Source organism: Silene latifolia, chromosome 4 (genome assembly GCF_048544455.1).
Source record: "Silene latifolia isolate original U9 population chromosome 4, ASM4854445v1, whole genome shotgun sequence".
NCBI classification, from domain to species: Eukaryota; Viridiplantae; Streptophyta; class Magnoliopsida; order Caryophyllales; family Caryophyllaceae; genus Silene; species Silene latifolia.
The window spans coordinates 108,684,827-108,700,774 of NC_133529.1; the positions used below are offsets into that span (position 1 = coordinate 108,684,827).

General features: G+C 47.6%; 1 protein-coding gene across 1 annotated transcript; it reads right to left on the reverse strand.

Annotated features, from left to right (window-relative positions):
* Nucleotides 1-11,630: 11,630 nt before the first annotated feature.
* Nucleotides 11,631-12,749, reverse strand: LOC141651898 (uncharacterized). Its single transcript, XM_074459590.1, has one exon. It carries the CDS (start codon nucleotides 12,747-12,749, stop codon nucleotides 11,631-11,633), a length of 1,119 nt encoding a protein of 372 aa, XP_074315691.1.
* Nucleotides 12,750-15,948: the final 3,199 nt, after the last annotated feature.

The window sequence follows — 15,948 nt, forward strand, 5'->3', positions numbered from 1 at the left end:
TATTGTTGGCTTCTTTAAAGTTTATTGTTTAATTGTTTGATATCGTAACGAAATGGAGGAAAATGGATGCAGGAATGCTTGAATCTCCCATTTGTGTTTGCAACGGAAATTACAGGTTTTGTGACAGCTATCCATTAATTAAAAAAGTCAATGCATTTGTGTTTGCAACGGAAATTACAGGTTTTGTGACGGCTATCCATTAATTTAAAAAGTCAATTGGTTGACTTTTCCCTCTACTATGCAACGGAAAACATTTTTTTTGCAACGGAAATCCGTCTCATAATTGACCAAACAGGTGCCACGTGGACCTCATTTAAGCAACGGATCATTCGTTGCAAATAATATACGTCTGTAGCATAAAAATTAGCAACGCCGATCCGTTGCATATTTTTTCATTTGCAACGCCATATAAGCAACGCACCAGTTTGCAACGGATATCCGTTGCAAACTGTATATAAGCAACGGATTAGGGTTATTTCGCAACGGATTGGTCCGTTGCAAATAGGCCTTTTTCTTGTAGTGGACTGGGACTGCCGCTCTTGTCGGATTGACAGTGTGAGCCGGCGTCTGTTTCTTGATAGAGACTGCCGCTCTTGTCGGTATGACAGTGTGAGCCGGCGTCTGTTTCTTGATAGCGTGTTACGTAGCGTCTACCACTTTAAGTGACTGCCGAAGGGTCTACTATTTGGGGTGACTGCGACGGCGCTTATTTCTTGACTGGGACTGCCGCTCTTGTCGGATTGACGGTGTGAGCGGCGTCGGTTTCTTGTGAGAGCTGCCGCTCTTGTCGGATTGGAGTGTGAGCGCGTACATTTCTTGATAGCGTGTTACGTAGCGTCTACCACTTTAAGTGACTGCCGAAGCGTCTACTATTTGGGGTGACTGCGACGGCGCTTATTTCTTGACAGAGACTGCCGCTCTTGTCGGGTTGACAGTGTGAGCCGGCGTCTGTTTCTTGATAGCGACTAGCCTGAAAATGAACATTTTGATGAAAGACTTGGTCGATTTTACATTAGATACAAACATGCGTCGGGGTGCCCACAGCTGTTTTGGACACCTCCGCCGTTATACAAGGTCTAATAGTTTCCTAATGGCTCAGTGGAGGCGCTCCTTCCCAGTCAGTCGTCGGTCGCATCCATGAGGTCGCCCTCCTATCGTGAGGATGAGCTTTTCCCCCTCTCCGACTGCTTTGCCACTTTGAGGGATTGCATGTTGCATCCTCTGGCAGATATCTGGACGTTGATCATCTCGTCCTTCTCGTCCTTGGAGACGAGCTTATGCGTTTCTCTCCGGTCCGAGACATACATTAGTGTCAGGGCCCGGATGGACATCACTGCGTCGGCATCGCTCAGAGTAATCCGGCCTATGAGAACGTTGTAGGCGGACGAGCCGTCAATGACCACGAACTCAGCCAGGACATTCTTAGCCGCATTCCCCTCGCCGAGCATTACCGGCAGTCTGATTGAACCCAAGGGTACCAGGCCAGCCCCGGAGAAGCTGTACAGTGGGTTGGTGCAGGGGCTCAAGTCCTTGATTTTCAGGCCGAGGTTGTGGAAGCACTCCCTGAACATGATGTTTGTGTAGGCGCCTGTGTCAATCAGACACCTCTTCACCAGGTGGTTGGATATGTCCAAGTTGACTACAAGCGGGTCGCTGTGAGGGGCGATGACTCCCTCGTAGTCCTTCCTTCCAATAGTAATATCGGGAATGTTGGAAGCGGGGGTCGCTGTGTTGGGCACAAAGTTGATGGCCTGATACAGCTCGTTCAGTGCCGTTTGTGCCCATGAGTGACCCACCGTTCTCGTTGCCCCGATGACTACATGGATCACCCCTATCCGTTGAAAGACGGATTTCTTATCCGAACCGTGGCGTCGGTTTCTTGGCCTTTGGCGACATACTTGCCGAGGCTCCCCTTAGGATCGGCTCTTCAATGGCATTCTTCGGATGCGCGGTTGTCGATGAGGTGACCGGTGTGGCGTGGTACTCGCGAAGATGGCCCGTATCACCGTCCCCCTTCGGCTTGGGGGCCTTTCCCATGTCCGGCCCTCCTTCTTGCTCGGGCGAAGACCTCGGCGGCCGATACAACCAAAGGGGTTTTATCATGGTAATGCCTTTGGTAGAACGTTCCGAAATCCCCGGCGCCCGTCGAGTCTGTTTCTGGCAGATCGTCGGACCGTGACCTATTATTGTCACGGCGTCTCTCATCGGACCGTGACCCGTTATTGTCACGGCGTCTTTCATCCGGGTTATCATCCCGGCGGCTCTTCTTTTCTGAGGGCTCAGCCTCGCTGGGGCCTACCCAGGTCTTGTGATAGTCTTCTACCTTGATGGCCTGGTCGGCCATCTTCCTGGCGGCATCCAAGCCCAGGCCCCCGTACTTGATGAGCTCATTTTTTAAGTCTCCCCCTGGGAGGCCTTTCATCAGTGCGAAGGCCGCTAGCTCAGGATTAATATCCCGAATCTGCTGGACCTTGCCGTCAAACCTCTTTACATAGCTTCGTAAAGACTCGCCCTCCTCCTGTCGATAGTTAGGAGGTCCGAGCGTCTCCACGGCCCTCCTCTTGTTGCAAGAGTCGGGCTAAGAAGGCGTCCTTGGGTCGGCGAAACAAAGATACCGAGCCGTCGGGGAGCCCCTTGTACCAATTTTGAGCCATCCCATGCAAAGTTGTTGGGAAGACTCGGCACCAGACCTCGTCGGGTTGCTCCCATACCGACATGTAAGACTCGAAAGCCTCGGCGTGGTCGGTTGGGTCACTATCTCCTTTGTAAGTGAACGCCAAGCAACTTCGACTTAGTTGGTACGGCGGTGTCAAGGACATAAGCACCGGGGCTGTCGACCACGTGTCGAATGACACGCGGCGATCGGCTCCTTGCGTTCCTAGTCCGGCTCCTCTCCTCGTAGCGGGAAGGACTCCTTCTCCGACTCGGGCTTCTTCTCCGACTCTGCTGAGTCGGACTTCTCTGGTTCCTCCGGGGTGTGCCTCGTCGGTGCTGCGGCGACGCTGTCCTTTCACGAGTGCGAGAAGGACTTAGGTCTACCACGTCCACTTTGGGCTCCTCCGGCGTCTTGGTATGGTCGGCTTCTCCCAGCGCTCCGTTCAAATTTCTCGGAGTCACGTTTTTTGCTCTGGTTTCCTGGACGGTTTCCGCCGCTCTTGTCGGCGTGACAGTGTGAGCTGACGTACTCCCAATTAGGTCCAGGAGCATCTTGAGTTTTGCTGTGTCAACCACATGTCCCATGATGGTGACCTGGTTGGTGGGCGCGGCGTGTGCGGTATATTTGGCATCCCGAATTCCGGTTGGATTACTCACGTGGTGGAGGGGGCCGCACAACTCGAGAATGGTGGTAGGTATCATCTTGGTGTAGTTCGGTTTCGTCATTTACGAATACCTCTTGTTGTTTTGACATCTTCTTAGCTTTTGGGGTGGGTTTTTGTGTTTATTTATTTTTGTTTGGGAATGAATGTGACTAGCTTCTAGTGTCTTTTCCCCACAGACGGCGCCAATTGTTCCGGGCTTAATTCCAGAGCAGATATTTGTTACCACTCGTAGCTTGTAGAATGATGTCCTTGCTTGAATCCTCCTTGCGGTCTCCTGAAACGATGAACAAACTGAGGGCTCGGCTTTGGCCGAGCGTACTCACTCCGACGCTCAAGTCAGTAAACTTAGAGAGGTAAGTTGTTACTTGGCTAAATGCGTATTGTAGAGAGATAAGGAAGATATTACCAGATGAATAGTGGTTATTAGGTTAATTTGTGGATCCTTTCCTCAATGAAGGTTGAGGAGTATTTATAGACTTTCACCTTTTGTCACGTAGTGGCCAAGTGGCCAAGTGGCTAGCAGGCGGAAAGACCGTTCTACCCTCGGCCGATGGACCAGTGGCAGGCCGACCGAGGGGTCTTGGATGTGAGTGCGCGAATATGTGCCCCGGCTGGCTAGTTGCCTGGCCGAGACCCAAGTGACAGGCCGACAGAGAGCGTCGGCTAGACTGTCTAAGTCGTTGACTTTGCTGTGAATATCTTTGACCTTGCTCAATATGTTGACTTGGTCAGCGGTGCAGAATATGCCCCATCACAGCCCCTTATCTAAAATCTCGTTAAAAATTGAATATCTCATACTAAAATACAAATATTTAACCTAATACCTAATTAGATTTAGGAAAAAAATATATAATTTTTTTATTTTAAAACATGATAATTCGGATAAAAATAATTAAATAATTTATAAAATGTAAATATTTGAAAGTGTTTCAGGTAAAAAATTACACAATGCTTAATGTTAATTATACGAGATTAATGATGATGAGATTATGCCAAGATGAGGTATTTCACTGATTTTGTGCGGACATGAGGTCATTGCTTTTGCTCCGCTCCTTGTTGCTATCACCCCTAGTCTTGAGGGTTTGAAGGAAATTTCCTCCGTTGCCTAAGTCAGATTATGCCTCACACTTGATTCGGCCGAATTCTTCAGGAGGAGCTATTAGCGTCCACAGATTGTAGTGAGATAACTGAATATCTTAGATATCCCTTTTTAGGTGAACAGTGTCACCTATTTATAAGGTGTACTTTTACGGGTATGGGTGTACACGTGGCAGGTCCACGGGTGACACTAATGGCCAAGGGACTCAAGCTTCGCATGGCGGGGTGCTTGTCTCTTTTTAGGTGAACAGTGTACACTACTGCTCGGAGGGCTTGTGTCCGCATGATCGAACTCGTGGCAGAGAGTGTTTGTGCTTAGTATTTGTGAGGATGTTACTCGGTCGACGTCGTGGCTTGGCCCATATGGTCCAATTTTGTGCGCCTCATCAGTTGATCCAACCGAATGTTGAGACCTCGACGAATGGTCTTTCGTTTTACTTGGAAGGCATTCCGAGTCCCATTACAAAATTTGGCTCAAGCCTTGGTTTTCGACACACTTTCGTGGCATGCCTATAACACCACGACCCAAATCCTAGGTCGGGAACGGTTATTCATGATAGCTCGTTAGGCTATGAACTTGGCCCACAGATCAACACGGGTCCTTTCCAGCGCAGTTTGTCCTCACTCATGCACATCCCGGGAACCTTCCCAGGAGGTCACCCATCCTAAGACTACTCCCAGTCAAGCACACTTAACCGTGAAGTTCTTTCACATGGATAATCAGAAAATAAAGTGCACTTTGTTGATATGAGTAGTACTTTTAATCCCTTTAAACACTAGTCATTTAAGCCTATCAATGGACCTCTTCAAAAAGATACCCCACCCAAATAACGTGTTCGGTTAACATGTAATATTACAATGCGGCCGTCCGACAATTATTCCCTGACTGGTGTGACATTTACCCTACGAGGGTGTTACAACTCGCCCTCCGACAATTATTTTCAAGTTCACTTATCTTTTTTCATCTTACGGATTCTCTAAAACTAGTACTTTCACTCAAGTATAACTTCACTCCATTATCTCAAGTACTCAACACAATCTTAAAACCCTTCCAAAAGATAAGATTAACAAGGAATTCTAAAAACTAGGCCTTTCCAACTCAAATATTCTCCAGAGCTCACTAACATTACAACTGCACGCCAACAAGGATCGATGAGAGCTTGTTTGGTTGTGGTTGGGGTGGTATGAGTAAGAGGCGAGATGACAATTTTAACATATTTCGGGTTTGGTTTGACTATGTTGTGAGATAGGCAAGTGGAAACACGGTTAGATGGTGGCGGATGAGGGGTGAGGGGTGAGGGTTATGGGAGGGGGAGTAGGGGTGCGGTGAGGAAAGGTGAGAGTGGCAGTGGTGGAAGGAGAAGACTCAGGGCTGGCAGAGGATGCGGTTCGAGGTGTGGCAGGTGAGGTGGGTGTTCGGGGAGGTTTGCGAAGAGGCGAGGCAGCACGAGGGAGGAAGGTAATTGGCGAGGGATTGTGCGCAGAGAAGGGTAGAGGAGAGGGATGGTAAGGGTGCACCATTGATCAGGCGATGAAGTGGAAGGAGGCGTGGAGTTGGTGAGGGTGGCATAGAGGAAGTCAGTTTCAATGAATCGTACGTGGCGAGAGGTATAGAGCTTACTGGTTGAGGGGTCATAAGTCATAACAATGATAAGCACTTTGGGTTGTGGAATACCCTACAAAAATACAAGGCTTTGATTTGGTTTCGAGCTTGTGGTTGTTGTAAGGCCGAAGCCACGGAAAGCAGAGACATCCAAAAGGGCGAAGCTTTTGATAATTAGGAGATTGATTAAGGAGTTTTTCATAGGGTGATTCATTTTGTAGAGTCGGTGTTGGGAGCCGATTAATTAGGTAGGCAGCGGTGGTAAAAGCGTAAGGCCAAAAGTGGTGGGTATATTAGCTTAAATGAGAAGAGCGAGCCCAGTTTCATTAATGTGTCGATGGCGCTGCTTCGCAAACCATTGTGTTCGGGTGTATGAGATGGTGATGTAAGATGGGTGATAGCATCGTTGAGGAGAGTAGGGTTTAATTTTTTGTACTCTTTAAAAAAAAAATCGACGATAGCTTTAAGTCTGTTAAAGGTGAGCAGAGTGTCGGACTTGTTTATAATTGGATATAACCAAAAATAATGGGTAAAATGATCCACAAAAATAATTAGTGTCACCTCGCTCTTGCGTTTTGACATTTTTTTGTCCTCAGTATCATCGAATAACTTAATTGCATTTCTTAATGAGTAAGTAAAGCACCGTGCTTATTCCTTGCGTTCATTACAAGCTCTTGCTTCGAACATTTATTCATTTACATTTTCTATTTCGAACTACGTTCTGGGTTTGATTTTATTTTCAATGAATACGTAGGCAATCCTTCACAAGATACAATCCAACTTTTTTTAATCCAAAATGTAAATAGAAGGACATTTGCTTTGGCACATGAAATTCAAAAGAATAAATAAAGGGAATTGATTTAAAGTTTCTAACTAAAATGACCAGTTTATTCATCTATTAGTAGTGTTTTCAGTGTGAGAAAGAATATCATGTGGGCTGTTTGAGGGAGCATGTCATGGAGAAGTTAAAGGTTTATATATTGCCCTTCCTCGGATTTAATGGTTTTGCACTTGTACTTCCAAATGGTATCAGCTCCCCTGCTTAGTATTTTTGTCATTGAAGACATTATGATATTTGTTTTGGTAATTTTCTACCAATTTAGGGTTAAAGTGGTCTTAGCGTTAGGTCAATATTGCGATTTACGTGAGCGTCGTACGTTATTCTGTTTGAACGATGAATGCAATGAACACAAGCAATTTTGGTGACGCGGAAAACCCAATGTGGGAAACAACCGCGGGGGGAGACGGAATCCCACCAATATTTTCACTATAATTCGAGAGGAAATACAGTTCTTATGCTTGCTATGAATGCTAAAGAGTAATTCGTGTATGTTTCGATGATCGTTCTTCTTTGCATGGAGGTCCCTTATATAGGGGAGGTAGAGGAGCTAGGGTTTCTTACTTCTTCTCCAAGTTATTCCTAATTTAACAATGGGTAGGTCTCTCCTTTCTTCGGATCTCGCAAGCTATTGGACCCTCACAAGCTTCGTCCGTGTGGATCAAAGCCCACTTCCTGCGTTACTCGCTGAGGCTGGCACCCTGGCTCCCTGGTATCCTGCATCCCGCGGCGCTCCCGGGCTCTGCTTGCCCCAAGTCGGCCCATATCCATATTTTGGGCCTAACAGTTTGCCCCCAATTTTCTGCGAAAAGTGCAACCCTAATTATTTGAGCGGGAAATTGCAGTGTATCGTTGAGTGACTTCTCGCATACTCCATTTCAATTCACATTTTAGAAACCCCAACTACCCTCTCCTATTTAATCTCATCCGCCCACCATTTTCTCTTTCATCATCATTTCATCTCCTCAAACCTCTCAAACTTCCGTCTTACCAAATTCCTTCTTTGTCAACACCTTTTCACTGCCGGCGCCGCCTTCATCCGTCTTCTCAGGTACTTCCATTTCTCCCTCCTCGTTTATTATGGCTAAGACTCGCTTAACTTCATCTTCCTCCACCACCATCGACCTTGAAAACGACGACTTCCCCACACATGGAGTCCTCAAAAGACCACACTCCGGTGACTCCCACCTTACCCAGGAGGATATACCCAGAATCAAGGCTCTGCTGGGGCTAGGTGATGATGTGGTGATCCACATCCCCAAACCTGGTCAGAAAGCAGACGCTTTTCGTTCGGGGTGGATCTGCTTGTACACCTACCCCTTTGTCCTTGGTCTCAAATTTCCGTTCCCCCCAATGATCCAAGAGTTCATCCGCTTGAACTCTCTCCCTATGGCCCAAATTGCTCCTTATGCGTGGAGGATCCTCCTGTCCACCGTTGCTTTGAACAATAGCATGGGCGCCGAGATTGGTTTATCGATCGGCCCATAGGTTCGAGTGCCGATCATCAGGGCACGGCCAATATACTTTTAGGTCTGTGGAGAAGACCGAAAACTTCCTCCTCTCGGAGGCAAAAGGGAAAGATGACGGGTGGTATGAGGATTTCTTCTACATCGAGCTTGAGTCTCTTCCCATTCGTGCCGACTACCTGTTTGAACACTGGATTTTCGCCAAGAGTAAGTGCATTTGCATGTTCATTTATAATTGCCCCCGTCGCTTACTATTCTTACTCTTTGATTTGACGCAGAACTCAAGAACCCGAGAAATCCGAGGACGAGGATATACATTTGCCAAGCTTTTTTCCATCCACGAAGATCGTAGATCATTCCCCTCCCGCTTCTTTGGTTTAGACGAGTCTGCTACCGAGGAAACCATGTCTTCTGGTAAGCACCCCTTAATCCCTTGGAATTCCCTGTCTCCTTTGATTCTTTACTCTGACCCCCTGCGTCCCTGTGCCCCTGTAGGAAGTGCCAAGCCATCTGCCTCCGAGATCTTGATGCGCCATGCTAGGAAGAGGACTGCTGACTCCTCTCACTCTCCTGCCTCCTCAAGAAGAAAATCCTCCTCTAGGCCTGCTCCAGAGCCCATTGAAGCTACCCCAATATCACGCGCTCCTGGGTCCCCCATTCATTCTGACGAGCTGCTTCTACGACTCCCTGCTGAGTTTGGGGACGCTGACCGGGCCAACCATCGGCCGCACTAGAAAGGCTCTTGACCCCACTTGCTCCAAGGCTTTTGACTCAATCGCCCCTGTGAGGAGATGATCGACTGGCCGCAGAGCACCTTGCTTCTGGTGAGCCTCCTTTTGATGTTCCACTCTCTCTTTGCCCTTGTGCTTCCACGACTAATGCGTTCTTTTCTTTTGTTTCAGGCTCTCCAATCTTCTCTCTACCTTCGCAAGATCTTTGCAGAGGGCTAAGGTTGAATGTATGGCTTCGTGGGGGAAGAACAAGGAGCTCTGACCACCTGTGCCAAGTTGAGGGAGCACTCCACACGCTTTCCGGGAGAAGGAGGCGGCCAAAGATCGGTGGCGAGGACCCAGGAGGCCAACTGCGTTCTGACTTACGGGTTAACAAAGGCAGAGGCCCGTGCTGAAGAGATGGCTGAACTGGCCAAGAATGTGGGAGCCTACACTGCTTTTGAGGGGCGGATTGACTGCATCCGTGCTTATACCGAGGGGAAGCACACATCCTGGAACCTGGAAGAGGAGCTGGCTGAATTTGCTCGTGCATTTCCCAATGGCATGGATCTGAGTGCCCTGTTCCCTCCTGAGGCTGAAGCTGCTAACCCGGAGCCTGAGTATTCAGCCATGGATATTTCTGGAGCCATTTCTGGGACTGTTGAGGAGATCCTGGCTGGAGAGGCTGGTGATGGTGCTTCTACAACTCCTGGAGCTGTCCAGGTACCTGCAATGGAGAAGCAAATAGAGCATGGGGAGCAGAGCAATGGTCAGGAAGCAGCTATTGAGAGGATTGACCTCTCTTAAATTTGATTTTAATTTATCTGGGGACTTGGCCCTGTGTGGCGCAAGTTTTGTAAAAAACTATCTTATTTTGGTCCGTTTTGTGCCCGCCGGTGTGCAGGCGTTGAACTTTTGATGGCGCCTGCTAAAGGTAGCAGGTGCCCTACTTTAAAGTAGTTTTGGGCCCAGGTTTCCAGGCCTTACTTTTGTTATACTTGTGTTTTTGCCACCAATTTCTGGAGTTTTGATTCCACATAGATATACCCAGGAAGCTGACCTGACTCCAGGTGCACAGCCCCTGTTTCTGGTGATGGATTTTTGATAACATATTCCACCCATGACGTGGAATATCTTATCACTAGGGCTAGCTGACTTAGAGCTCACCTTCATTGAATATTTCTGACTAACAAGGAGTGTTGCGCTCCTTGTGGTTCCAGACGTTTGAAATCCGTGCGTGCACCCATTGATCTACGACATAGCTAGCTAAGGAATTACTGAGTTAACGTTAAGGTATGGGTGGTCTTAGTATGCCGAACCCTGCGCGCTACCTCGGCGTATGCTCTCCATGTGGCTTGACTTTAGATAAACGTCTCGCGGCCTCACATGGCAAAATGGACCCTCAAAGTGTGCCTCATCTGACAAGCAACCAACGTTAGTACCAAAGCCCTTCTTCGTAGAAGCATTATAAAGTCCAAAGTAGTGCAAATTACCTGGTGCTGTCTCATGGTGTTCCAGGGCAACACCTGGATCCAGGAAGCCACAGCCTGTACTACTTGGTTTTAAAACGACTCTTTCTAAAAAAAAAAGAAAAACTAAAAGGAAAAAAAAGTTTTCATAAAACATTCTAATGCCTAAGGCATATACTAACCCCCACCTTTTTTTTTTTTTTTTTTTTTTTTTTTTTTTTTTTTTGCTTCACGGACTTTCGAAGGGTCCTTTGTGCACTTAAAGTTTTGGCACTTTGTCAGACAAAGTACCGTTTCAAGTGACGGATGTTCCAGGGTTTATCCAGGATTTGACCGTGCATGGTCATCAACCTGTATGCCCCATTCTTAACAATGCTCTCGACCTGATATGGCCCTTCCCATTTATAGGCGAATTTGCCTGCCTTGTGGTTCTTGGTATTTTCAAATACCCTTCTTAGTACTAGGTCCCCTACTTCGAGGGTCCTGATTCTGACATTCTTGTTATATGTCCTTGCTACGGATTGCTTATATGATGCCATACGTATGTAAGCACTTTCTCGCAGCTCATCAACTGTATCCAGGCTCCTAGTCATTTCGACTTGGTTTTGCTCCGCCGTTTGACAGCCGTATCTGTGTGTGGGTACCAGGACTTTTGAGGGTATTACTGCCTCCGCGCCGTACACCAGGCTAAATGGAGTTTGACCTGTTGCCATCTTTGGTGTTGTTCTGTCTGACCAGAGTACCAGTGGTAGTTCATCTGCCCATTTTCCTCCTAATTCTTCCAGCCGTTTCCTGAGGTTTTCTACAATAATTTTATTGCTGGACTCAGCTTGGCCGTTGGTTTGTGGATACCTGGGGGCTGACTTTCTCAGTGTTATGTTCCATCGTGCACAGAAGCCTTCAGTGTTATCTGATATGAACTGGGACCCATTGTCGCATATGATCTCGGATGGTATCCCAAATCTGCTTATGATGTTGCGCTTGATGAAAGAGATTACTTGTTGTTCTTTTACCTCTGTCATAGCTTCTGCTTCAATCCACTTTGAGAAGTAGTCAGTCATAACTAGCATATATACTCTATTTCCTGGAGCCCTGGGCAGCTTTCCCACTATGTCCATGCCCCACATCATGAATGGCCATGGAGAGATAATCGGATGCATTGGTTCTTTGGCCGGTGAATTCTTACCGGAGCCGCCTTTTGGCATGATTCACAACGTTTGGCATGGTTTATGGCGTCTGCGCGCATTGTGGGCCAGAAATACCCCTGCCTTAAGATTTTGTTTGACAGGCTTCGTCCTCCAGCGTGGTTCCCACATTCTCCACTGTGCATGTCTTGCAGTATTGTTTCTGCTTCCTCCTTGCTTAAGCACCTGAGGCATGGTCCTGCCAATGATTTCCTGAAGAGAATATTGTCGATCATGATATACCTGGAAGCTTTTATTCTGAAACTTTGTGCTTCCTTTCTGTCTTCAGGGAGTGTTCCATCCCTTAGCCAATTTAGGTATGGAATCCTCCAATCGCATCCCTTTGTCCCACTGGGAAACCAAAGATTCGGTTCCCGTACGCGCTGCATGTGTACACCCTTTACTGTGGAATCCAAATCTGGCTCTTTCTGGATGGCTGGGGTCAACACGTGAGTAATTGGTATGTTTGACAGCTCTGTAGGCTGGAAGGTTGCCCCCAGCGTAGCCAAGGCATCAGCCTCCACGTTCTGATCTCGTGGTACCTGAGTTATCTTGAATGTTCTAAACTTTGATTTCTGCTCTGTGGCTATCTTTAGGTAGGCTATCATCTTCGAATCTCGTGCCACATATTCGTTGTTCACATGATTTACCACAAGTAAGGAGTCACTATATACCCTCAGGTTCCTTACCTTGAGCCCTGACGCCATTTGCATCCCAAGTATAAGAGCTTCGTATTCGGCCTCATTATTGGTTGCCTTGAATTCGCACCTAATGGCTTGCACTATCATATCCCCTTTAGGAGATCGCAGCACTAAACCCACACCAGCCCCTCTAGCATTTGAGGCTCCGTCAATATACAGGGTCCACACCTCACCATCCTGGCTTCCCATCATCGTCAGCATTCCTTCTTCTGCTTCCCCACGAGTTGCAGGGCAGAAGTCAGAGACGAAATCTGCTAGGGCTTGGGATTTTATCGCCGTTCTGGGTTCAAATTGTAAATCATAGCCACTAAGATGCACCGACCACTTAGTCATTCTACCTGAAAGTTCAGGCTTCCTCATAATAGTCTTTAGCGGGTAATTGGTTATGACATGGATGGTGTGAGATTCAAAGTACGGCCCTTAGATTTATAAGAGGCGAGAACAAAGCCAATGCTAATTTTTCAAAAGAAGTGTACAGTCTGGTCTGCAGGGAGCAGAGACTTGCCGATATAATATACGGGATCCGCACTCCTTCTTGTTCTTTAACCGAATCGCGCTTACGTACATTCGTGGTGACGAGATACAAAAATAGTGGTTCCCCTTGCTCGGGGCCGCGAGTAATGGTGGCGTGCTTAGGTAGCTTTTGAGTTCGGCGAATGCTTTTTCATGCTCTTTGGTCCATTCGAATTTCTGACTCTTCCTCAATATATCATAGAATAGTTTGCACCTATCCGAGGCTCTTGATATGAACCTATTTAGGGCCGCCACCTTTCCTGCTAGCCTTTGCACATCTTTTGGTTTCTGGGGTGATTCCAGCTGGAGTATTGCTCTTATCTGCTCCTTGCTTGCCTCAATTCCCCTCTGTGTTACCATATACCCTAGGAATTTTCCCGAGGATACCCCAAACGAGCATTTGGATGGATTAAGTTTCATTTTAAACTCCCTCAATGTCTGGAAGGTATCCGCCAAGTGCTCCATGTGCATCTCTGCTTTCTTAGATTTTACCACCATGTCGTCAATGTACACTTCCATGGTCTTTCCTATTTGTTGCTTGAACATTTTATTTACCAACCGTTGATAGGTGGACCCGGCGTTCTTTAGGCTGAAGGGCATGACCTTGTAACAATATATGCCCCTCTCCGACATGAATGCTGTCTTTTCTTGATCTTGTGGATGCATCTTGATTTGATTGTAACCGCTCCAGGCATCGAGGAAAGTGAGTACCTCGTGTCCCGCAGTAGCGTCCACCATTGCGTCGATATGTGGTAGTGGGAAGGGATCCTTGGGACAAGCTTTGTTTAGATCTGTGAAGTCTACGCATACTCTCCACTTACCGTTCTTTTTGGGTACCACTACTACGTTAGAGAGCCACCAGGGTAACCGACTTCTCTAATTTTATCTCGCTGCCAAGAGATCGTCCACTTCTTTATTGATGACTTCGTTTCTTTCGCGCGAATTTTCTTCTCTTCTGCATCAGACGGGTGCGACTTGGGTTTACGCTTAGCTTATGTGAAATAACGGATGGGTCTATGCCCACCATATCATTGTGGGACCAGGCGAAGCAATCCATGTTGCTCTTGAGAAATTGAATCAGTTGGTTTCGCAGTTCTTCACTGCAGGTGGCCCCGATCAACACATTTCTATCCGGGTGCGCCTCGTCCAGGTGTATTTGGTCCAGCTCCTCTGAGGGAGGCTCCTTGTATTCTCGTCGAGGTGCCCGGTCCCGTAATTGCTATGAGGGGAGCTTGGTTGTGGCTTTGAGGGCTTGGGTATAACAGTTTCTGGATTCCTCTTGATCTCCTTTTTACCGTGAATCGTGCCCCATGGGGTTGGGAACTTGAGACACGATGATATGTTGAAGGTACCGCCTTCATCTCGATGCAACCACGGTCTTCCCGAGTATCACGTTGTAGGTGGTTGGACCTTCGATGATTAGGTATCTTACTAATTTGTTAACTCCTTCAATGTATGTTGGGATGGTTATCTCACCTCTTTCGAATGCGCAGATCTCCCACTAAATCCCACCAAAGGGTGGTGATTTCTTTACCGGGTTCTCTTTATCGAAACCCATGGTTTTGAGGGTTTCGAGCATGATAAGGTTCACGAGCTCCCCGTATCTACCAATGCTTTCCGTACAAAGTGCAATTGCCAATGGATAATGTTATGGTCAAGGCATCGTCATCTTTGTTTCGCGCCGCTTTCCATGTCGGTTTCGTCGAAAGTTCTTGGGGTAAATTGCTCTCGCTTACTCGTACGAGGTTTCGGATGACCCCTTTGCTCCCGGTGGCTTTCCTTTTCGCGGCGGAATATGTCAAACCTGCTAGCTCGGATCCGCTTTGTTATCACGTTAATAATCTTCGTGCATACGGGTGGAGCGGAAGGAAGTACGATTTCTTTGCTTCTCTTACGTCCGCTTGCCCCCACGTGTTAACGGGTGGTCCAAGTTTCCTTTGCGTACTGGAACTTCACCTCCCTCCGCAATTTGTAGCAATCTTCGGTCCTATGTCCTATGTCTTGGTGCCATTCACACCTCTTCTGCTTTGTCTCTGTCGTCGTTTGGCCTATCCCGAGTGGGTGGCTTTGGCCATCTCACACCGGTCACCCAGATTTTCGAGCGCTTTCAACAACCCTTCCATTCCCGTGTTGAATCCGTATTCAGATAGCTTAGGAGGGTGCGGAGAATCGTCAATTTTCTTGAGCTTTTTTCGCTACCCCGCGATATTAGGGCCTTTGTATGGCTTAATTCGTCATCCCTCTTTTTCGGTGCGAATTTCGCTTGTCTTGTCGAAGCCTCTTGTACCCTTTTCGCCTCGTATGTCTTCTTCCAATCTTAACGCCGCAGTAGCTCTCTGTTGAACTTCCTCGAATCTCTCACAAGGATACATAGTTAATTCTTTGTAGAGGTTTGATTCCTTATCCAGGCCCCGCTCGAAGGCGTTGATAGCGGTGGACATATCGCGGCCTCGTATTGAGACTTTTCTGCGTTGAACCTAGTGACGTAGTCCTTGATTGATTCCCCTATCTCCCGAACGATCTGTGCATGTGTCGCTTGGTCGCTTGGGTGTTCTGCGGTCGCCGGAGAACCGTTGGTTGAAAGCGTTGACCAGGTCGAACGAATGATGATATGGTTCCATTAGGCGGACCGACGAACCACCGTAATCTTTGCTCCGGTTAGGGTTGAACCAAATCCCTTACACATACATGCCTCTTTTGAGGCTCCCGTGGCCGTAGTGACCATCATCTTCTCGCTTGAATTGACCGATGTGATCGCGAGGATCTCCGGGTTCCATCAAAGAGAGTCATTGTTGGGACGCTAAATCCTTTTGGTAAGGCCACTGTGGCTATATCGTCAGTAAACGGGGAATCAGCGTAGCTTTCTGGTGTAGCCATCTCCATAGGTAGAGGCATACCAGGGACCCTCCTGAGGAGGCTTCGTAGTTCCTGGTACTGCTGTTCTATGTACGTCTCTCTTCCGGAGGGTCGCTGACGCTCCTGTGGCTGGTGTCCTGCTCCTTGTACGAAGTTCCGTTGTTCCAGGATTTCTGTTTGACGTGCCTGC